Source organism: Notothenia rossii, assembly GCF_949606895.1.
Source record: "Notothenia rossii genome assembly, chromosome: 2".
Taxonomy (NCBI): Eukaryota; Metazoa; Chordata; class Actinopteri; order Perciformes; family Nototheniidae; genus Notothenia; species Notothenia rossii.
The window spans coordinates 13,983,618-14,007,272 of record NC_136904.1 but is presented as its reverse complement, the minus strand read 5'-3'; the positions used below and the strand labels follow the sequence as shown (position 1 = coordinate 14,007,272).

The 23,655-nt window shown below is 39.1% G+C and overlaps 2 protein-coding genes across 4 annotated transcripts; one reads left to right on the top strand and one right to left on the bottom strand.

Annotated features, from left to right (window-relative positions):
• Positions 1-6,683: 6,683 nt before the first annotated feature.
• On the bottom strand, positions 6,684-14,299 carry rhoua (ras homolog family member Ua). 2 transcript variants are annotated; one of them, XR_013805112.1, is made up of 5 exons: positions 13,739-14,299; positions 13,158-13,216; positions 11,564-11,752; positions 6,960-10,867; positions 6,684-6,918 (listed from the first exon to the last, which is right to left on the bottom strand). XR_013805112.1 is itself a non-coding variant. In XM_079664128.1 (4 exons), the coding sequence occupies exons 1-4, from the start codon at positions 13,974-13,976 to the stop codon at positions 10,580-10,582; spliced, it is 774 nt and encodes a 257-aa protein (XP_079520254.1). In that variant the 5' UTR covers positions 13,977-14,299; the 3' UTR covers positions 6,684-10,579. The 2 variants fall into 2 exon arrangements, 1 of the variants encoding a protein (XP_079520254.1); XM_079664128.1 differs by having other exon boundaries at positions 6,684-10,867.
• Positions 14,300-14,938: 639 nt separating this feature from the next.
• pdcd2 (programmed cell death 2) lies at positions 14,939-21,664 on the top strand. 2 transcript variants are annotated; one of them, XM_079664126.1, is made up of 8 exons: positions 14,939-15,351; positions 16,116-16,224; positions 17,019-17,075; positions 17,538-17,726; positions 18,063-18,212; positions 19,447-19,547; positions 20,144-20,257; positions 21,273-21,664. In XM_079664126.1, the coding sequence occupies exons 1-8, from the start codon at positions 15,154-15,156 to the stop codon at positions 21,450-21,452; spliced, it is 1,098 nt and encodes a 365-aa protein (XP_079520252.1). In that variant the 5' UTR covers positions 14,939-15,153; the 3' UTR covers positions 21,453-21,664. The 2 variants fall into 2 exon arrangements, with proteins under 2 accessions (XP_079520252.1, XP_079520251.1); XM_079664125.1 differs by having other exon boundaries at positions 14,944-15,351; positions 18,060-18,212.
• Positions 21,665-23,655: the final 1,991 nt, after the last annotated feature.

Genomic DNA, 23,655 nt, shown 5'->3' with positions numbered 1-23,655 from the left:
GTCCTTCTTCCCGCTGTAATGTGAAACAAGAGCTTTGTCTACTGACACTAGAATACAACACTTATTTACGGAAGAGGATTAGGGCCACATGAATCTTTTTTTGGGACGATTTGAAAACCTTTCTTTTTTTTTTTTGTTCTGAGAAAAGTCAGAATTCTGACTTTAATCTCAGAATTCTGACTTTTTTTGTTGACTTTAATCTCAGAATTCTGACTTTTTTTGTTTTTAGAAAAAAGTCAGAATTCCGATATTAAAGTCAGAATTCTGACTTTTTTCTCAGAACAAAAAAAAAAGAAGCTTTTTTTTAAATCGTCATGTGGCCCTAATCCTTTTCCGTACTTACTCATACACTAAAAAAAAAGAGATATTGTTGCACATCTTGTGATGAATAAATAGTGTTCCTCCCCACAGCTAAATCATCTTGTGACCGGGATTAAAACCACAGTCCCAGGGAGAGCAACAAAAGCTCTGTGCTGTAAATGTAGCACAGGCGTCTCATATCTTGTGACCGAACCCACTGTGGATAATTTTTTAACCAAGAAAATAGACCTTATACCATATTTGAGAATGTTAAAGCATCTATTCATTGCTCATTAATCAATTCATCATGAATTGACATGACAGATATATTATCTGTTGCTTACTACAAAAACTTGTTATATCCAGCAACCACTTATATGTTTGCAGAAATGATCACTGAAAATCATTCAATTTAATTAAACCTGATGGTGTCCTGAGTTGTAATGACATTTAACTCATAATCACAAGGTCATAGGACTGGCCACGATAGGAAAAACACTGAAGGGTCACCTGTCTTTAGGATGCATTCTCTGGGGGCCACAAGGACGTTAAAAACAACCAAAATTGTCTTGAACAACTGCAAACAGACACAAAAAGACAACATAAACAGATAAAACAACCACAAATAGATACAGAATGTCTGCAAAGAGATTAAAAATGATTAAAGTATACTTTGAGACACTCTGAGTTTGGGTTTGTTGTTCATATCCAGACAGGGTGGCGTCTAAAAGTCTCTCAATCCGTCCATGACTTTAACTGCTCCTCTTGTTTGAAGAGTGTGTTTATTTATATTGCCCCTTAATAAAATGGTCCAGGGTTTCAAACTAGCAACTTGAAGCCGAAAAGTAATTTTATTTAAGAAATTAAGGCATCAAGTCGACAGCATATAATGTTTCAAACAATTGACAGCTACATTTCAAAGCAGATCATTGGATACAGCTAAAACTGCTGTTTATCACTCAAGGTTTTCATAAACACTGCCCAATGTTTTATAAAAACACAACACGCTTGTTACAATTGACGATAAAATGATGAACACATTACAGATGTTAGTTCTACAATTATCAACACTCAAATGTTTTTCTACAGAAATGAATGAGTCGTCTGCCTCTGCCCTCAGGACCAGCTCCCACGATGCACTGCTTCTTAAGATAAAGCTGACTCCCTGAAGACACCACCTCAATCACTCACACTCCCATACTGCCTTTAGCGCAAACTAACAATAACACTTCACACATCTTCTTGTCTTAAAACATACTCATACGTGTCATACCATCTCTATCTCTGCATCTATTCTCTCTGTCAACGTGTGGTGTATCTTTATCTGTTATTCTAATATGGAGAAAAATGATTCAAATGAGACGGACAAAGTGTTAGAGAGACCGTTGTTATAGAGATTCATCGAAGCAATGTCTTTGAACTCCACACAACTTAAAGTGGGTCTCTCTAACTCTCTCTCTCTCTCTCTCTCTCTCTCTCTCTCTCTCTCTCTCTCTCTCTCTCTCTCTCTCTCTCTCTCTCTCTATCTCTCTCTCTCTCTCTCTCTCTCACACACACACACACACACACACACACACACACACACACACACACACACACACACTACATTATGTGTCAGTTCACACTGTTGAGAAAACGACAAACGTTCTGGCCAGAAGCCTGGTCACTGTGTGTATGTGTGTGTGTGTGTGTGTGTGTGTGTGTGTGTGTGTGTGTGTGTGTGTGTGTGTGTGTGTGTGTGTGTGTGTGTGTGTGTGTGTGTGTGTGTGTGTGTGTGTGTGTGTGTGTGTGTGTGTGTGTGTGTGTGTGTGTGTGTGTGTGTGTGTGTGTGTGTGTTTGTATGTGTAGGTTTGTGTCCCAGCTGGTTACATCTGGTTGAAGAGGCCACAGAGGGAGGTTGCTTTCTCCCACCTCTCAGTATCAGTTACTAATCCCTGTTTCCCACAAGTGTGCTGTGTGTGTGTGTGTGTGTGTGTGTGTGTGTGTGTGTGTGTGTGTGTGTGTGTGTGTGTGTGTGTGTGTGTGTGTGTGTGTGTGTGTGTGTGTGTGTGAGAGATACAGTTATTGCAACAGCAAACATTACCTTGAAATTTAAATTTTAAGACTATAAGATGAAGACAATATTGAGATACATATTTTTTAATTACGGGCAAAAACTTTGTTTTTTCATGTTTTATAAGTGTTATCTTATTTGACAACACTAATTTGCATGTGTAGCTTTCTAAAGATCTTCTAAATGCACTCAAAGTTGGCTTTAGATAAAACATACACGGTTAGATACACACTGTCCTCTCGTCCTTTTTCCACACCTGTTAGCTGCTCAGTTTCCCCCTCAGCTCCTCACCTGAACCAATCATCTGCCCTCGAGCTGCTGCTGCTTATTCACATGTAGGCAGTCTCATGCATTAATATTCAAATACTTTGTCTCTTATTACTCAGCATAGTCAGTAAAACTGTCACGTCATGGTAGGAAAAGCACACAGTCTAATTAATAAGTTGATGAAGTGACTCGATGCTCATTCTACTGGAGCAGTAATCAGTGTTTCTAGTTACACCTGTGCTTTTTCTGATAGTTTTTCAAGTATATAATTAGATTAGATTGGTACCGTGGTTTAATTTAATTTGTGTTTTAGCTTGTCTTAGAAAGATGTATCTCCACAGTTAGGTTGTGAGCCACGATATATTGAATTATATATATTTAAAAATAGTGATTTGATTTAGTAGAGGCCTCAAACTGAAATTGATAATCCAAAAATAGCTATTAAGAGGTGTTACTATTATCTGAAAGATTTTGTAAACACTGTAATTAACTTAGCAAGTACTAAATAAATAAATAGAGACATGACATATGATGTTTATTCATAAGTACAGTGATGGGATTGGGATGTGAAAATGTGGAGGATGTTGACCTTGATGGTGTTTTTTGTGTTAACTTCAGTAATGTGTTTATGTGGACGTCAGCAGGAGCTGTCCACAGCAGAGATGTATGTTGAGAGGAGTGATCTTTGTGTGTCAGTGTTTCTCAACTGTGCACATGCCACATGACACACTCTGTGAACTTTGAACATGCATGCAAACACACACATCACGTCACCAGGTTATTCAAATAGACATCCTGTAGATGTGATGAGCTGTGACAGGAAATGAAGGACAGTGACAGAGAGAGGGGAGCAGAGGAAATGTTTAACAGGAAAATACAGTAAAAAGTAACCAAAGACTGATAAGAAAAGGAAAGTAAAGAGGGAAAAAGTGTGTTTGTACCAGAGTTGAGTCAGAGATAAAGCACATCCAGTAAAGATTACAAGAGTATGTGTCAGTCTGTTGGAATCTGTTCAGTAAACTCTGTGTGTGTGTGTGTGTGTGTGTGTGTGTGTGTGTGTGTGTGTGTGTGTGTGTGTGTGTGTGTGTGTGTGTGTGTGTGTGTGTGTGTGAACTTGTGTTTACCACATTGTGGGGGAGAACATCTCACAATTTCAGGACTTGCCTCCCAATACAGGTTTAAGAGTTGAAGGAGCAGTTCAACCCGACAATCTGAAATGTGTATGTTAATATGTACTTTACCTTTAGAGCTATATATCAATCGAAATTGTGTGTTGTAGTTTTGGAGAATTATATGGTAGATGTCTGCCTTGTCTTGAATATAATGGAACTTGATGTTACTTGGCTTGTGGTACTTAAAGCGCAAAAACTAATAATAATTTGACAAACTCTAAATGTCTCTGTCAAGAAATCATGACCTCAATCATCCAGACCTCTGTTGTCAGCAGGTTAATCTATTTTCTTTCTGACAAACAACAACCACGACCACTATCAATGCACAGAGGGAATGCTCGTGCTTGTGTGAGCATGAGATGAAAAGTACAGAAGCTGTCTGTCACCATAAGAGAATTTATCTGTGACTTTCTCTCTCCTGCTTACCGGCTGTTGCCCCTTCTACAGCTTTTTCTATAACTTTCTCTTACCCAAAGACACACACACACACACACACACACACACACACACACACACACACACACACACACACACACACACACACACACACACACACACACACACACACACACACACACACACACACACACACACACACACACACACACACACACACACACACACACACACACACACACACACACACACACGGCAGCTGTCTACACACACGTTGATTGGGTTTATAGCTTGTTAGGAAAGGGGATATTGTATTTCAGCTCTGCTCGTTAAGAGTCAGCACTGATGTCACTCTGGCCCCTCTTTATGTTATGTAACACACACACACACACACACACACACACACACACACACACACACACACACACACACACACACACACACACACACACACACACACACACACACACACACACACACACACACACACACACACACACACACACACACACACACACACACACACACACACACACACAAAGAGAGAGAGGCTATAAAATTATAAAATGGGCTGGAACAGAGCTTCAGTCGCCTTGAGTTCTGGCAGCTCTCTGTGTGCACATGTGGCTGTACCATTTCGCAATAACAAGTTACAAATAAAGTCCTGCAAAAATACATTTATCTAGACGTTTTGATCCTATCATCCCTCTCCCATGTACTAAAAAATACCGTAATTATACTGTGTGTAACAGACAAGGCTATCCCTCTGCATTTCTGCCTTTTCCATCCTTGTTTCTCCATATGAAAATGCCTTCATGATAATATAACACTTACTTAAGTAAATGTGTTTAAAATAAGCTGCACTGGATATTATTTCGCAATTATGAATATTACTAAAAGCATCTTACAGGCATCAGAGCAGATGTGTCTTTCTGAATGAGTTCAAGCCTTAACAACATGATATCGTGACATTATGAGCGCTGTGGAAACCATTTTGAACTTGAACTATCTCAACGATTGTTGGGCCTGATTTCATATAAAGATCGGAAAACGACTCACATTTCAACTGTTATGTTGGTGCTACCTGTGTTTACAGTTTGTGAGGTGTGATTACATGTTCCATTATAAGGCCTGGTTAGATTAACACCCCTTTTAGGGTAACATAAATATTTACTGTTTCAACATCATTACTTCTTACAGGCCTTGTGAGGTTCTCTAAATAAAAAGGATCAAATCAAAGCAGAAAATCTGACTTGAGACCAAAACAATAAAACAAATGTTGTGTACTCTTAAAGTCTTTCTGGTTTGGTTTTCCAGCAGATTTTCATTTCATGATTGTTAATGAATGGTTGTTATTGTAAAAGGGAATGATGTGTATGAGTCAGTGTGAGAACAACATCAGAACATCAGTAAATGGGCCCTGGCACAGCTTCAGTCACAGAGCAGTGATGTAACCAGGACACAGTCGGCCTCCTCATTATGTGCTCACACTGTGTGTTGTCAGGTAGAGGAAAGCTGTGTTTCCCAGACAGAGTGAAGTCAGGGCATGACCCCACGAACAGCGAGACAAACCAAATGTCACATGGCAGCCTCCAAAATAAAGCTCTTGCATAACCATGAGGGCCTGGAAGCAGAGTCTGTTTACAAAAATCCAGTCTGAAGTTAGAGGTCTTTCTGTGAGCGTCTCTGTGTGTGTGTGTGTGTGTGTGTGTGTGTGTGTGTGTGTGTGTGTGTGTGTGTGTGTCTGTGTGTGTGTGTAACCCCAAACATGGCTCACATCTTATCCCCTCCCTCTGATGTGCATCAGCTGAGCGCAGCATGGTTGTTGCATTCTGTTATCACAAAGTTCAAAGTTAAATTCCAAAACATTACTGTAGCCACAACATCATTAAAAAACATGTTCAATTTGGTGCCCAAAAAACAACAAGAAGCATGTGTTGTCTTAAAAAATGGAGTTGAGGGCCTGTTTTGTGTGTTTAACTAAGAGCTGCAATGAAAATAATGATTACCGTTTTGATATTTAAGTTATTTTTCATGCAAACATGGCAGAAAATGCTGTTTTCAGCCTCTTAAATATGGAGTTTCCTGCTTGTTGATTTTAGACTTACAGAATAAGAAAAAATCACCTTGAAGATTGAGAAATTAGGATGGACTTTTAACCCCTTTTTTCAGACATTTTGTATTGATTGATGGATCTAAAATAATCGGCAAAGTAATTAGTTGTGATTTGCAGCCCTGTATCCGATACCTACCATCCTGACCATTACCTGACTGTCTTTCAGGTATAATTTGTAAAACTCTGTTGATGAGGAAACAGTACGATGTTGTGCACAAATGATATAGACTCTGTACAAATGCATTCCCAAAAAACGAAACAAAATACATATTCTCTTTTACAGCCTGTGGGCTGTCACAGGGAGTTATATTTAAACACACACACATTCCCCAGTCCCGCCGCTGAGCACACAGCCTTAAAACCAACAAAACACAGCATGTATTATATCAAATATTCTTTATTTCTCAGGGTATAAAACTTCTGTACAAACATTTCTTTCTCCGACTGACGTCAGCATGCTTTCTGTTTTTAAATGTCTCTATTACAATGTTTTTACATGCAGGAGAAAGGATGTTTCACACAGGCTGAGGGAAGCTCCTGGTGTCTCATGTGAGTGAGCTCAGGTGTGCTTCAGGGGGTAACCTCAATAAAACCCTGAAATCTCAAGAATTAACCTTTCTGTCTGTTTCCCCAGGCGGTCTGCTTTTTGTTTTACCTCACTGGACTTTATGGGATATTGTTGTACAATTAGACTTGTGTGGGAAGGCAGTGTTGAGAAAAACAAATGCAGTTACGGTAATCCCAGGTCAGTCATGTAAAGCCACAATTTTATTTGTATTTTATTGGTAGATTTCTACACCCTTTTGTATCACAAAAAACGGAAATCATTGCAGTCATACCTATATTTTACAGACTTTGCATCCGTCCCAAACACATTCACATTTCTGTCTATCCTTCAACCAATCCCCAGAACCAACACATAACTCCTATCCAGTCACCTTCCTGTCTCTTTTCTGACTCTCTTTTAACACTTTAGTTCACTTTCAGAGACCTATCTGTTCAACATTACAAAGCCATTCATACAGGGTATACTTTGCTTTTAGCCTCTTCTGGCTCCTGAAAGCAGGTAAAACATTAAAATGAATAAAACACGCAAGCAAGGACTTCAAAAATAAAATGTTTGATTCGAACATTGAAATGCAAACCTTCTTATCAGCATACTTCGTTTTGCTATAGCGTGACTTTGTGTGGTTCAACCAGTAGCTATCAGTGAGGGAAATGATGACTCTTCTCAACTCATGTTACTATTCACATTTTGGTACATAACATTATCATTTGTGGCCAGAGTTGACAGCATGAACGTACTTTAAAGGGTTATAGTATATTTCGTTTTCATAATTGTTCAGTTTTAATGTATTCAAGCAGGAGTAATCAAACAAATATTTGTCTCAAAATAAAGGCAGGCTTGAACCACATGCATGCAAACAAACACCTTGTGATATGAAACGTTCTGTACTCTCCATAGATTATACATACTGTATGAGAAGGTAAAACGGATGAGACCTACTAGAGGAAATGCCAGCTATCATAAGGGTCTGTTTGACCTTTACCCCACTTAAATCCACCATCAACCAAGCCTGCACCCAAACAGCAAGACAAGCAACTTATTATGACGTTTTTCCCAAGCAAGAAACAATGCATTTGCTATCATGAGTAAAACATCGGGACACAGTGAACCCATTCATCCACAGTTGTAAAATCTTCAGCAGAAAGTTACCAAACAGCTTCAGGAAACACACTTCTTCAACGTTTTGCACTCAGGCCTCTCATCAACATTATGAGTTCAAATACATTTTAGAATAAGTTCTCAACTCTCTCCATGCATTGGTTTACAGGTTGTAGCCAATTAGTAGAGCAACCGTAAGGTCAGTTAGGGTCACACACTGAGTTTCTCTGCCGAAGAGTCTGTTGGGAGACACACTTGAAGTTATAGTCAGTGTTACCAGTAAGAACCTTTTTACAGAAGTCAATACAGTCATGCATATTGTCTGCTGTGATTGTACATGTTCTAGCTGTCTTGTAACACTTGAAACATGACATGACTGCCAATCTGTGAACATTTTGTTTGTAAGTTTTAAGACATTTCTTCACAGTGCAATTACATTTAAAAGCACTTCACAGCTCACTCCATTTCACACTACTCTCTAGAAAAAGGTAATGCTATTCTGCTTCTCTTACATTGATGAAGACATTTCTTAATTTTTTACATAATTTAATAGGCTTTTCATCATACACTTGACTTAAACTGCTCCAGAGCAGAGTTTTGGCAAGCTTTTTAGGGTCATAATGAATATTGTTGAGATGAACACATATTAACTATGCAGATGTTAACTCTGCACTCCTTACCCAATTTATAATCTTTGGGTTGGAGAGAAAGGTTTAAGTTGGATTTAGACAGTGGTTAAGGCCATGATTTAGATTGTCCTAATGTTAAGAATGCTAGAGTGTAAATGTGTTGTTTTGTTTTTATGTCTGATCAATATGAATGATGATGTTGCTCACAAAAAACTGTCCGGTTTTCTTTGAGGCCATTACAGACTGCGACCTGGTTTCACCCTTTTTCTTTCTGCTGCAGTGATACAAAGAGCCACTCAGATGAAGGCACTGTAGAGAAGTAGTTGTAAATAATTGGGTTTTGTTCTGCTTTAGTAACAATGTACAATGTACAAAGGAAGGTGTGGCAGCTGAACGTTGACATCAACATATTATGCCTCTTTTTTTCTGCTTTACAATGTGTGTCCTTTTCTTTGGAGAGAGGAGATGCTGCAAAACTAACCAGGCATAATGAGATGCAGGGTTACCAAAATTACCAATGGTTAATAATAAAGCATACTTTGGGTAAAGGGAACAAACACAGATCAACAAACCTGGCGAATGACAATTAAGTTTAAAGAAAAATATTTCACTGAATATGTACATAATTAAAACTTCACAGTCTTTTAGATACACAACTGCATTGAAAAGCAAAGATACAAAATTCATCTTTTCTGCAAACCTACATGAACAAACATCTGAACCCATTGGGTAAATGTAAAGACATGCAAAGGGCGCTGAGTTGATCTAATTATGTTGAGTGCTCACACTTACAGTAAAGCTGTGTAAGTGTGTGCAAAGATAAATCAAACACCCCACAAGCAGCACACATATCTGAAGCCAATATAGTATTTTCTGCCTCATTGATTACTATGTCTTTCAGAGCTGTTCAGTAATATTGAAGGATAGGTCTGTATAGACAAAGACCTCCAATATTTGAAACCTGATAAAAATGCAATGTCGTGCCTTATGTAGGATAAACATACGACTTGCAGTAACAGAACAATGCTAGGGTTTTATCACATGGATGTTCTGATATTTTTTCTTCTGAAGGAGAAAATATATAATTATTTTTCAATTAAGATACGATATGAGCCTAAACCTAGGCTTCAGCAAAAAGAATGAGTGTTCTGGTTGTTTTATTGCCCATAGTGAGAAACAAACTCAAAACCAAGCCAGACTTATCCCACAAATAGTTCAAATCGAGACCAAATTAAAAGATGAACTATATTTCTGGTTTCAGATTAGGTTTTTAGGCCACACCAGAAGAGAACCTATAGATCTGTTTGTTGGAAAGAGGTCTTTTAGCATGAAAAACACCTTAACAATTACTAATGGAATAGGAAAGGTCAGCCTTAATAAGCAATAATGTTTTGTCTGAGAGACCCTCTTTATCAGGAGGCAGTTCTTTCTAATCATGAGTGTTGGAGACAAGATAAAAAAAAGGAAGTTCAGAAGCAGTTTCAGTTTGTCAAGCTCAGTTAGTCAAGCTCAGTTCACAAGCGACCAAAATGCATACTAGGTTGGGAACAAGAACACCAGACTAAACACGCTTACATTGTAAGTGTTAAACATAGACAAGACTTTCTGGATTGGTCAAATGTTAAGGAACACTATCACATCCACCACGACATAGAGCGATATCCTGTTAGTCCCAGTTGACGGCGATTCAATTCCGGAAGAGTTGGAAAAAGGACACTGCGGTACTGCTTATATTTTATAGCAAATGTTGTTAGAACTCAGTACTTAATCTCATCGACAAGAAGACTGAAACCCCTCTTGGAATAAAAAGAAAAAGTAAAACATTTAGGATCCTTGCCAGTCTTACTTTGGTTCCCAGTCACAGTCAAGTCGAGGTCCTTCTCCACGTCAGGCTCGAAAAGAGAGAAACCCAAACAGAGAGCGACTCAAGTTGAATCCAGACCAGAATAAGTCAGTAACAGAGAATCGTCACACGTCGGTCTAGGCCACACAGCAGTACCTTTTCCACCAGGACTTGGACAGACTCTTCATCTTGTCCGGTGTCTGCCTTTGCTTTTTCCGTCGTTTCTGCTTCCCTCTGGGATGCTTTTTGTTGGAGCTGCAGTTCTGCAGGCTGGCCAGTATGGCTGTGTCAAACACTTCTTTTAAGTTCTTCTGGGTCAGGGACGAGCACTCCATGTAGGCCACAGCTCCGATATCCATGGCACATTCCTGGGCGTCTGCTGGGTCCACAGGTCGCTCCCGGTACTTAGCCAGGTCAATGAGAACCTACGAGAAGAGGAAACTCAATGTTACCATGCGTCTGTAGAGCTTGTATCTTCTTATTTTTTAAAGAGGAAGAAGACACTTGCAATGTTCTTCTTCAATCAGTGATCATTCAAAAACACAAAGAAACTGGGTTTAGGATCGAAGGACTGGCATAACGTTGACACTTTTCTGTTTCTCGTTTGTGCTATTGTGTGACTTTCATGAATCTGAACTTGTATTTTTAAAACAACAAAGTCACACAACATTACAAATAATACAGTCAAGGCAGCAGTAGACGGACAACTAGGGCAAACTGCGATGTAAAATGACTGTTTTTGTCAATGTAGAAAAAGAGCAACCTCATACATCCCCCACTTCAAAACATCTGAATTATCACTTTAGTAACATTATATATTTCTAAACACAATTATTGTGTTTAAGGTGCTATTTAAATATGGCTGATCTTTCACACTGTCGTGTCTTACAAGGAGACTTCAACAGAACAAGATTCATTGTTAATGTGATCAATAACACGTGTGCTTTTTTTCTATTGGCAATCAAAAATGTCTGTTATGAAAAAGACTGTAAAACACATGGGTCAAATTGTGATTCAGAATGTTCAAAGCTAGTGGTTTGAACTTTGTCAGAATAAAGACATCACTTTGCCTAGCATATTGCAACTTCTTTACGTTCTCTCTACGTCAGTGAATATTCCACCTTGACATCTTCTCGGAGGTCACACTGCGTCCCAACGAGGACGATGGGTACAAAGGGTGCATGTCTCCGGATCTCTGAGATCCATTTCTCCGGAATGTTCTGGAAGGAGGCGGGACTGACAACGCTGAAGCACAGCAGGAACACATCTGCACTGGTGTAGCACAGAGGACGCAGCTTATCAAACTCATCCTGGAGGGAGGAATCAAGATAAAGAGAGAGATAAGTTTTGAGGATGAAGAGGTTTGACAAACGCAGCAGAGAAGAGACTTGAGGAGTATTTGGACAAAAAACAGAGTATGGTACAGGATAAGAAAGACATCTACAACGTTCTGCATATCATGTCTTTCCAAAACAATGTCTGGTGCTACTCAGTGTCGGTTCTTTATGACAGATGATAAACTACGAGGATATGTTGAGCTTTTCCTCCCTGACGTGTTATCTCTGAGTCTATCCTTCCTCTGCCTGTGATCCTCCCATTCATTCTGCCATCACATCGGAAAACACACTTTGTTTGTTTTAACAGATAAGCTTAAATTGTTACATGGTCAACATTAGGAATACAACTATGATTTTTTTCCATTATCATTAATTCTGCAGATTCATTTCTCGATCAATCGACAAGTTGTTTGGTCTGTAAAATGAAACAAAATAGAGAAACATGGCTTTCAGTGATTCTCCAAGCCAAAGAAATGTCCTGAAATGTCTTTGAAATGTTTGTCCACAGCTCAATTATTAGTTGCAGTCATAAAGGAGTAAAGAAAACTGAAAATATCGCATTTAAGAAACTTGAATCAGAGAGGTTTGAGTTTGTTTTCCTGAAGAAATTACTAATTCATTAATGGATTAACCTCTCCAGTATAGTTCACAATCATTTAAAGTTTAATTAGTTGAAGCTCAATTATTGCTTTTATTTTAGAGAACAGCTGCAGATGACAAATGCATCACTTCCTGTGTGCGACATCATTTTCCCCAGGAATTACCTGCGGGACAGTTTGAGCTCACCAACAAAGACATCAAATCCAACTGAGATGTTTAAACGTTTTAGCATATTTAGTTTAAGACTTAACTTAATCTGTGTGCCTATTATCTCCACGCTCACCATTTCGGTCAAACTACATTATCATTAAAAAAGATATTTGGATAAAGCAGCCAAACCTTTTTATAAGAAAACTTTAGCAACATCTCTGAATTGCCATGATAAAAAAAAAAAAAAGATATTTGTTAAGTTTGAGAAAAGTTTTCAATTAAAACTTGTAGGGTAGACTAATTGTTGGGGGTGGTCTTTGTTGCATGTCACACCACCTCTTTTGTCTTCCCACGTTTCCTGTCTAGCTCTACACTGTCAATTATGAAAACAAAAACAATAATGCCACTCACAAAAATACAATTTGTGTTTGAGTATACTTCTCTTTTCAAAGAAAGAAAGAGAGAAATAAGGTTTTAATCTTCATCACATGGTCAGAGTTATTGTTTCAAACACAAATACAACTAAAACAGGAAATGCTGCTGCTCACTCTTTCCCTCTGTGTGCGTATTGTGAGTGTGTGAGTGTGAGTGTAAGTGTGTGTTGTGTATTTGTGATGAGGTCACTGACCTGCCCGGCTGTGTCACAGAGTTGTAGTTTGACTGGATGCCCGTCCACTGATACCACGGCTGCACACACAAACAGTGAAGTCAAAGTCCAAGGTGAAATCTTTAAATACCTTATTTGGTCAAAGATGTTCAGTTAAATAATAATAAAACAGAAAAGGGCAAGACATCTCAATATATGCAAGGCTGAATTCAGCATTTTGTAAAATGTTTGCATAAAATTGACTTTAGCAACTATTTGTGCAGAGCATTTACAGTGAAGTTGGCAATACAATCTTACAACTTCGGTTAACTCCAAATTACAATTTATAAAAAAAAAAGAAAAGGGAAAAGAATCCAAGTAAAAGATTGCAAGGTATAACATGGGGTGAAAATATACAAATACAATATAATAATCTTGGGGTACACTTACAAATAAATAAACAGAATATCTATGTATCTATTCTTTCCTACAGTTCATGTTGTTGTTGTTGCACTGTCCCTTTACAACACTGCAAATGTCTGCAAAAGACTTTCTGAATTTATTATTTGTTCTACTTTTTAGTAGGCATCATCATCATCAATCTCATCATCTTCCTCCTTTACCTGAGAAGTTGTCAAACGCGGTGGGCACGTACTCGGTGGGATACCCATTGGTGGTGTAGCTGACCACCAAGCTGGTCTTCCCCACAGCTCCATCCCCCACCAGCACACACTTCACCCGCCGCGTCCTCCCGGAACCCCGGACCCTCCTCGGTGGGACAGGCGGAGCAGGGGACACCGGGGCCGGCTTGAAGCACCCCTCGCCCCGCCGAGGCATCTGGCACGGAGAGGAGGGGGACATGTAGCCGGAGGAGCCCCGGGCAGGAGGCTCAGTCCCGGGTCGGGCCAGTGTTCACATCGTCCATTCCTCCATGATTATCAGCCGGTGTGTCAACTGATTTCTCTGCTGTCCGCCTCACTTTAGTTTCCATTTTAGGTTAATTATAAAAAGTTTGAACTTCTGCTGTCCACACAAACCCGCAAAGCTGACTCTGTGTACACTCTGAGCTTCATGGTTGAATTAAATGTGAATTAAAGTCCGATTAGTAGAGCGCTGATTCAATAATGTCACAGTCTGTGTCCGTCCAGCCGTCCAATGGACAGACCCGTCCCAAACTCCCCTTCAAATGACATCACAGTGTGTGTGTGTGTGTGTGTGTGTGTGTGTGTGAGAGAGGGAGGGAGGGAGTGTCATCAAGTCTGTATTAATAATAATAATAATAATAATAATAACAACAATAATAATACAAATATTAGCAATAATTATAATAATACAAATATAACAATATTAATAGTAATAATAGCCCATTTATTTTTCATAACATTACACTTACTTTTGTCAAGTCTATTTGTCTGGAGGCTTTTTCAATGTTGTTTTTAACTAACAAGGTTTCATATTGGAATATAATGAGGTGGGTTGATGGAAAGTGAAAAATGTAATATAGCTGTAAATGTATTTTAAATGTTGTATGGTATAAATAACAATATCTTCTGCAGTGCAGTAGAACCTAAAATAGAAATCATAAAATAGAAATACTCAAACTAAATACTAACGACTCAAAATTGTACATAAGCATATAAGTGCTTATAAATAATAGACTAAGAGATCGTAGAGATATATTTCAAATTGCCTCATTCTGAAACGTTTTACTGTTGACAAGACATGTGGGACCTCTAGTGGACAGAGTGGGAAATAAAGATGACGTAAAATATTGTTTATTTTTTTTAAATAACATTTCATGGGTCTCAGACATGGTCTCAGAGTGTCAGGAGAACTAATAATGCGTGTCCCCCAAACAGCATTAGCCTCTTTATTTCTACAGTGAGTGATTCGAGGACTGCGGAGTGCGGAACGAAACATCTGCTGATCGCTGTTTCCTCACGGACCCTTTTCTGAATGGCACCACATTTTCAAAACATGTGTTGTGAAGCAGGATTTATTCTGTCAGTTTTTAACATACCATATTAATTTCTCTAAAATGTCCGGAGGTCGCAGCCTGTCCTCGGAGGAGGTGGTCCTCGGCTTCCTGGAGGAAGTGGAGCCGTGGCGGCTTCTGGCCCCGCAGTTCCCCAGCAAAGTGGGGGGTAGGCCGGCGTGGCTGAGCCGGACAGGCCTGCCCTCCCTACCCGGGCTACAGTGTGAGATGTGCCGCCTGCCGATGGCCTTCCTGCTGCAGGTCAGTGTCCCGGAGAAGCCATACATACATATCTCTTTTTCACAGTAAAATATGCTTTAATCTTAACCCATAAGGACGGGGACCCACCGTGACACAGGTGTTACATGACGTTTAAATGTTCCGGAAAGTTCCTTAAACAGATTTAGCCTTTATTTTATCTCATGAAGTCCCTAAGTGACACACTTTTTATTTTATTTTTTTTAATTCATTCTTGTTCTGTTTAACCCTTATTTATAACCAGGAGCATCCCCTTGAGATTAGGTACTTTTTGGAACTGTGGAGACCTAGCCAAGTCAGCAGTATAAATACAACTACATAGTGACAGACAGAACTAATTAAGAAAAAAGTAAAAGTAAGTAAGTCAACCACAAGAAATATAAAAAAGGTAAATAAAAAAAAAAGGCTAACAAAAATATTCATCTTTAGGAAGCGGCCTTGTGTGCTTGTTTTACATTGTTTTGTAAAAACATTTGATTAATATGTTTTCTAATTTAAAGTTTGAACCAGTAGAATCAAGACTAAAAAATATCATAAATGAGTAAAAGTGTAAAAAAAATATTAACATTACTTTCATAGATATTTCAAAAGAGAAAAGACATCACAATATGAAATACATTTTGGCAGATTTCCTCTTAATATAATAGTTGTTTTCCTCCCTTTTTATTATGAACAAGAAGCTAACATCTATTTACAATATCAGCCCAATTCATACGATAATTAATGTATTAAATGTAAAGTACTGACTTCCTGCATTTTCCTTTCAGGTGTACGGACCAATTTCTGGTCAGGACAGAAGTTTCCACAGAACACTCTTTCTGTTCTGCTGCAAAACTCACGAGTGCTACACGCATAACGACAGCCGCTGTTTTAAAGGTACCTGTAACAGTGATTGGTCCTTACTCCTTAATGTTTCACATGTTGTCCCATGAGGGCAGGATGTCTTTCTTAAAGGTCTCCTATCATGCAAAATGCACTTTTTAATGTCCTTTATACATAAATATGTGTCCCTGGTGTGTTGGGGAACTCACAAAATGTCAGAAAACAAAACCCTCTCTCTTTTCTTCCGTACCCATATCTCTAAAAACGGGGGTACAACGAAGCTGATCCAGATTTTCTGCCGATATGACGTAATATCGGAATGGTGGGCTGGCTTTACACCCACGGCACTATCAGAAAGTTGCTATCAGAAACAATGCACAACGTAATATGGTCTTTGTTTACATTAGCAAGCATGCTAACACTCAGAGCTAACCTGTACTGGAGAGTGTGTGAAAAAAAGGAACTCACCTTGTGGTAAAAGCGCAAGAGAAAAGCATTTGAGCTCCATACTGTTTCAGAAATAATCCTTGATGTGGTTTGGAACATGATATGGCGTTTCATCATGGGAGCATTTAGCTGTATCTGTGGTAGAATTCTGAGCAGGCACAAGCTCCCCCTCCTCTTATTTTCTTTCTCAAGCTAAGGACCCAGAATCAGCCATTCTCTAACAGGGCTGGAATAGAGGGATGTCTAAAATGCATGATCTGTTTGGTATTTTGAGCAAAACACATCATAGACATGTTTTTTATATATTTTTTATATCTGAGACCCATAAAAATAGCATGATAGGAGATCTTTAAGAGTAAGTGTAATTTTACTGATTTTGAACTCTCCTCTTCCCTTTTCAGTTTTCAGAAGCCAGGTATCGAGGAGGAACGAGTTTTACCCCTACAACCCGCCACCAGGTTGCTATTCTTTTAATCATTTGCAGTTGACATTTTTCTCTTTGTGTTAGGCAGTTTTCAAAGTACTTCAGAATCAGAAACAGGTTTATTGCCAGGTAGGTTCGCACATACTAGGAATTTGACTTGATGTCATGGTGCATACATAAAATATAAAAAACAAAATCTTTTACACTGTAATAAAATACAGTTAAATAGCAATAACATTTAAATAAAGCAGTAATTCACATGGAAACAGAATTGTATTAAACGCATTTTAGAATATAAACTATGAAATGTGAAATATGAATATGTGCAGAAAGGAGTATGAACATTGTGTGCATTAATGTAATGCATATAGTCTATGATGTGGCAGAGGTAAAGTGTCAGTGGAGGGCCGGTAGCGGAGGGGAAGAAACTGTTCTTCAACACTGAATTGTCTTCCTTATGAGGAATCTTCTTTTTGTCAATCTTCTGTTTTCTCAGAGGATGAACCCCCGAGTGATCCTGAGCCGGACCCGAATGTGTTGTCCGTCTCCGGAGTGAAACTATGCTGGGTCTGCGGTTGCCCCGGCAACAAAGCCTGCTCCCGCTGCCACAGCGTCACATACTGTGGAAAACCGCACCAGACCCTCCACTGGAAACACACACACAAGAGGGAGTGCGGCAGCCAAGGTGTGTGTGTGTGTGTGTGTGTGTGTGTGTGTGTGTGTGTGTGTGTGTGTGTGTGTGTGTGTGTGTGTGTGTGTGTGTGTGTGTGTGTGTGTGTGTGTGTGTGTGTGTGTGTGTGTGTGTGTGTGTGTGTGTGTGTGTGTGTGTGTGTGTGTGTGTGTGTGTGTGTGTGTGTGTGTGTGTGTGTGTGTGTGTGTGTGTGTGTGTGTGTGTGTGTGTGTGTGTGTGTGTGTGAAGTCATTATTATAGCTTGAGTTTAGAGTCACAGAGTTTCTAGTAATTTATTAAACAATTCTTGTCCTCATATCTCTGTTGTGTCCTTGTCCGTTTGTATAGAAGCTCCCATTGTCACAACATCAACCTTCCTCTTCCCTGAGTCTGAGCTGGTCACTGAACCAGAGGAGGAGGAGGAGGATGAAGACACAAAAGAGTCTAAAGAAGAAGAAGAAGAAGAGGAAGAGAAACAGGGTGCAGACTCCTTAGCAGACGGTAAGCTTTCAATTATTTCTGATATGGAAAGTTGGGGAAGATGTCTCGTTTCAGGAGTTCACTACACAAAAAATACCAAAAGCAATTTGACTGCTTGAATCTCTCTCATGCACATGCAAACTCTCACATTACACAACGGCCTCTAACGTCTGTGGGAACAATTTTTTCACATGGTTGAAATGTCACCTGCTCTTTCCTGCTGTAACGCTGCAAATGTCCCCTCTGTGGGACTAATAAAGGTATTCTGATTCTGATTCCGTTATTTTGTAGGTAGAGCTCGAAAAGCCGTATAAAAGTTGAGTGAATGTACGGTTTGTAGCAAATGAGCAAACTGCTTTATATTTGTGGTCCAAACATAATACAGGACAGAACAAACTGTTGCATTAACATTGAACTTGAATGGCTAATGTTGCTGCTACATGTTAAAGTCATTAGGGATGCTCCGATCTATAAAGGCCGATCAGAAGAGCCGATCACATGACGTAAAATACATGACTCTTTTCTCCGTGCGCGGCAAAATGGCTTCACCGGTCTGGCAGTATTTTAAGGTGTCCGAAAAAGACAGTAAAATAGCGGTATGCAACGTGTGTGAAGCAGAAATCCTGCAGCTCCGCCCGCTGTGACGGACCGGTGAGCGGAGCAACACACACAAGAGTTAGACCTAACACACTTAGCTATTTGATCTACCTCTGGAACTAGCTAGACTAGTTGTAAATATATTTATTCTTCACTGTCGGGTCACTCATTACTGGATCAGTGAGCTGCATGAGACGATACTGACAGGCTGTCAGGAGAGAGAGAGGGAGAGAGAGAGCTTCCGCTCATTTCTCCCATGTTATTATCCAAAGTTAATGTAAACTTGAATAATGTACTTCATTTGAATGTAATAATTATTTTGGTTGTTTGTGGAAGCGCTTCGTGTATTGAAAAATGTATCTGAACTTTTCGATCCACAAGGATTATACACTGAAGCAATATAAAAATGAGCCCCATTTATTGAGTTTTAAACATCACTTTAAATGGAAGATCCCCACAGCCCCCACCCGATCGGATCGGCCCCAAAATTCCCGATCGGAGCATCCCTAAAAATCATGTAGCACTGATGCACTGAATGGTTACCTGGATAATGACAGGAGTTTCACTGCTGCAAGGCATCACCAGCACTGCTCTGTGATGTCGCTGCAGAAATGATTTTGCTTTAATTTGTGACTAAATTATTATTATCTGTATTCAGGCCTGGAAGAGACAGACCTGGAGGAGATGGCGATGCACGAGACTGAAGACAACAAAATTGTGCAGCGGTTCAAGAAGAGGATCGCACCAGAGCCACACCAGGTGAACAAACACACTAAGGCAGAGGGTGTCCAAACTTTTTTCACCTCGGACCACATACAGAAAGTTATACGAAGGGCTGGGCCACTCACTAGAGTTATATTGCCTCATAAGTTCAGTTATAAGTTAGCAAAATCAATCAAATGTAGGTAAATGATGCTTGTGAGTGTTTGCAGCTCATCCCTTAAAACAGAAGCCTCAGATTGATTATAATAAGGAGAAATAGGAAGGGTGTATTTCAAGCTTTTTATCTAAATACTTCATTGGACTTTTTTCTTATCAACTAAGATATGTTAGAAAATGTTTCCAACTTTAATTGACAATTTATTTGAAAAGTGGTCTTATTAACACATGAATACTACTGTGTATTATAATTGTACATGTATATTTAAGAAGTACAATATGAGACAAGCACAAGTTTCATTTGTGGGCCTTATTCCATTATACTTTTTGAATTTAATGAGGGCCGATTCAAAATGGTCAGCAGGCCGCATTTGGCCCCCGGGCCTTAGTTTGGACACCCCTGCACTTAGGATATGAAGTAAGAAAGATCTTGCCGTTTTCTCTGAGTCCTTCTCACAGTGCTGTGTTTTGTTCAGGTGGTGCGGTACTGTCGAGGGGGATCCCCCTTGTGGGTGTCTTCTCAGCACATCCCTTCAGATCAGGATATCCCACCATGCACCTGTGGTGCCAAGAGGATCTTTGAGTTTCAGGTATTCATTTATTGTCCTTCCATCTTCTTTATCCCTAGCTTTCGCCCTTCAACGCTGTCTCAAATGCCTACGTGCGATTATTTTGTCACACGTATTAAAAGTGAGTGTGCACGTTGGTGATAAAAAACAAGTTAAGGGGCCTTTTATTTGTTTACATGACTCAAGTTGATAAAGACAGATTATCCATTGGGCACAGCTGTTACCGCTGCAAAAGTATAATGTTCACAGGTCGTCTGTGTCCCACTCAGCTGCTTATTATGACCATTTTACACAAATTGTCTTATAGGACTAAATTATAAAGTGAGGACATTTTCTGCAGACATCATATAAACTGCAACTTGAGTGGTCGGTGTGACAGGCAGAATTATTCCCTGAACACAGTAGCTTATTCTTTCTAGCAAGTTTTATTGACCGAAACTGTGAGTATTATTCTGATAAATTAACATTATTCTAACGGGCAGATTGACGGACCCCGAAAGATACCGTCTGACTCTGGATTGGCGATCTGATAGGATTACCTGCAGACATTTGCCAGAGAAACCAAGTGTAATTAGAGAAACAGAGGTTTAATAAACCTCAAGATGCATATAACTACTACCCCTGCTATTTGCAGTGAGAAGACAGTTCTTTTCCTGGCCGTACAGATAATGCGCTGAGAATGAAAAGGGATGTTATTCTTTTTACTTCAACAATTTGTGATTCCATGAGCATGACAAACCTTTAAACACATATCCATAACTATAAGAGATACAACTTTCCTTATCTGATATGTTTGCTGGAATTACCAGCACTTTTAAGAACAATCCTTGTCTTATTATCTAATTCAACCATAGTTGTCTTCGTTTTCTTACCAGTGGTTTGGGATGTATTTATAATTTGTAGGCATGAGTCCTATGATTCTGGCGACTAACAAGACAGCAGGATGACATTTGTTTACCTTCAGCTAACACTGTGAAGTCAACACTGTCAGCACCTTAAAGGGTCGGTACATGGAATAATCTGTGTGTTTCTTCAGGTGATGCCCCAGCTGTTGAACAGTCTGTGTGTGGACTCTACAGGAGCCAGTATCGACTGGGGGACGCTCGCTGTCTACGCCTGCTCAGCCAGCTGTAACAATGACGATCAGTACTGCCCCGAGTTCATATGGAAACAAGACTTCAGCTCAGATCGACTCACACAGACTCAACCTTCATAATATCTGTCACACTGATGCATGTGAAGCTCAGACAACTCTTGTCAGGAAACTGGTTTTCTCTCTGACTGCAGTGATCACACCTGTAGTGATGTCCCTGTACTTTATCTGATCAAACTCTTCTCTACGAGACTTTTAAGGACAATGATCTTTTTTTTTGGAGGGGCAGATATTCACCGTCTGGATTAATAATAAAAGTTCAGATATTCAAACAGTTCTGCTTCCTTGCCACTCCCAAACCCTGTATTATTCTTTGACTTTTCACTGTTGGAAACAATGCCTCGGTGGTGTTTCTGACTTATGGGTTAGAGTTTTTTTTGGAATATACTGTACTGTTTATACATTATATATGTTGGAGCCAATACTCCACAAAACAAAAGGAATATGTGACTTCCCACTCAATGAAGTGTTTACCAAACCTGTCTTAACAGCAGTGATATCATGTTCTGCATCATTTAGTGGACAAAGTGAGGCAAATCATGTATTGTTAAAATACTATCAAAATGTAAAAAGAAACAACATACTGATATGAATATAATTGTTTACATCCCATAAGAAATATATAACAATTTCAAATTATCCATCATTTGTTTGTATTTTATAGCTTTAAAAGGATTCACCCAAAAACCCTGTGTAATTGTACTTTCGATTCTCTGGTGAAAAACCCCAAAGAACCGGTTATAGGTGTCCATCCGGAGCTTATGATGAAAGCAGTGTTAATCTTTAGTAATGACGGTTCATACATGTAAAGATCAAACTGAACTGCCCCCATTTACTTCTAATCGTCGTGTTGCCTTTATGACGAAGACATCCACAGTAAGACTTATAGACAGCCTTTTTTAACCCATCATGCACCTGGACCTCGATATACCATCAGGCCACTTTCAAACTGAATGAACAAGAACAGCAGCGAGTATCGTTCCAGGAGAGACAGAATGGAGGCTCACAAACAACTTTTTTTCAATGGCTTTAACAAGAAACATGTCTGGGAAGAAGTTTTTTTTTAACAACAAAAAATTAAAAACCTCATCTCCTTATAACAATCGGTAAGAACAAGAGGCAAGAACTCATCAGACAATTTGACAAACGCCCATCATCCGGCTAATATCAGCGTACACAGTACTGATTCATACACAACAAAAATTGACTTTTCATTTCTGAATGTCCTAAAAACCAAATGGGTAAAAGAAATGAAAACAAATCAAATGCTTACAGATGGAAGAAACATGAATCTTTTAGCAATGTGAGAGAAGAAGATAAAGACAGCAGTAACTCATCAGTCCCAAGCCAGCTTTAGAAACCAAACGTGTACCATGGCATTAGGAAGAGTTATGGACTGAGAAATTCAATTTTCCGTCGAAGGCTCCTTAAGAGCAATGGTGATGCAAGAGTTGAAATAACGGATTACAATTATCAAGCAAGAAAAACCAACAGATGCAAAAGAGGCACCTTCGTTTTTAAACCACCTCCATTTCACATCCTTTGTATTACAAATACTTAAAATCATCTAGAAGATTAAATAAGACGTTTTCTGAGTGATGGTTATCTGAACCAGCCAGACAACATGTGCGAAATAAAAATAACGATCTACTCCTGATGTCCCAGGAAAAACTCCTATCTCAAACTTAGTACAGGTTATGTAGATGACACACCATAACAAGAGGTTAACTGTTCTGAATGCATAAGTAAGTCTTTTTATTTGCATCCTGACAATTAAGACCTTTGTGAGATACGGGCAGTTTTCATTGCATCCACACGAAAGGAAAGATGACTAATTGGACGCCAAACATTGACACATAAAAAGGTAGAAATTAGGCAAAAAGGCAAGGTTAATAAAGATTGCTTTAAATGATTAGAAATAGTAGTTAAAGCACTAGTGTGTGAATAAAGGTTTTGATTCATGGACAAAGTAAGTATTTTCTCTCGTTAAGGAAATCAGTTTTCCACTAAGAGAAAGGACCTCTTTGTCTAGAAAACCGGGTCAAGCAGATGTAAACAAATCAGACAACTGTTTATCGGAAATGTCAAATGTTCACTAGATTACTATTTAAGGACACTGCGCGCAAAAAATAATTTGGGAAAAAAACAAATAGTAAACATTGACAATCACATATTGAGAGTGATGCCTATAACCTAAGAAGAGCAAACACACAGGCAGACAGAGCTTCAAATATCAAATGTACAATGAGTAATTATTATTTCCTAC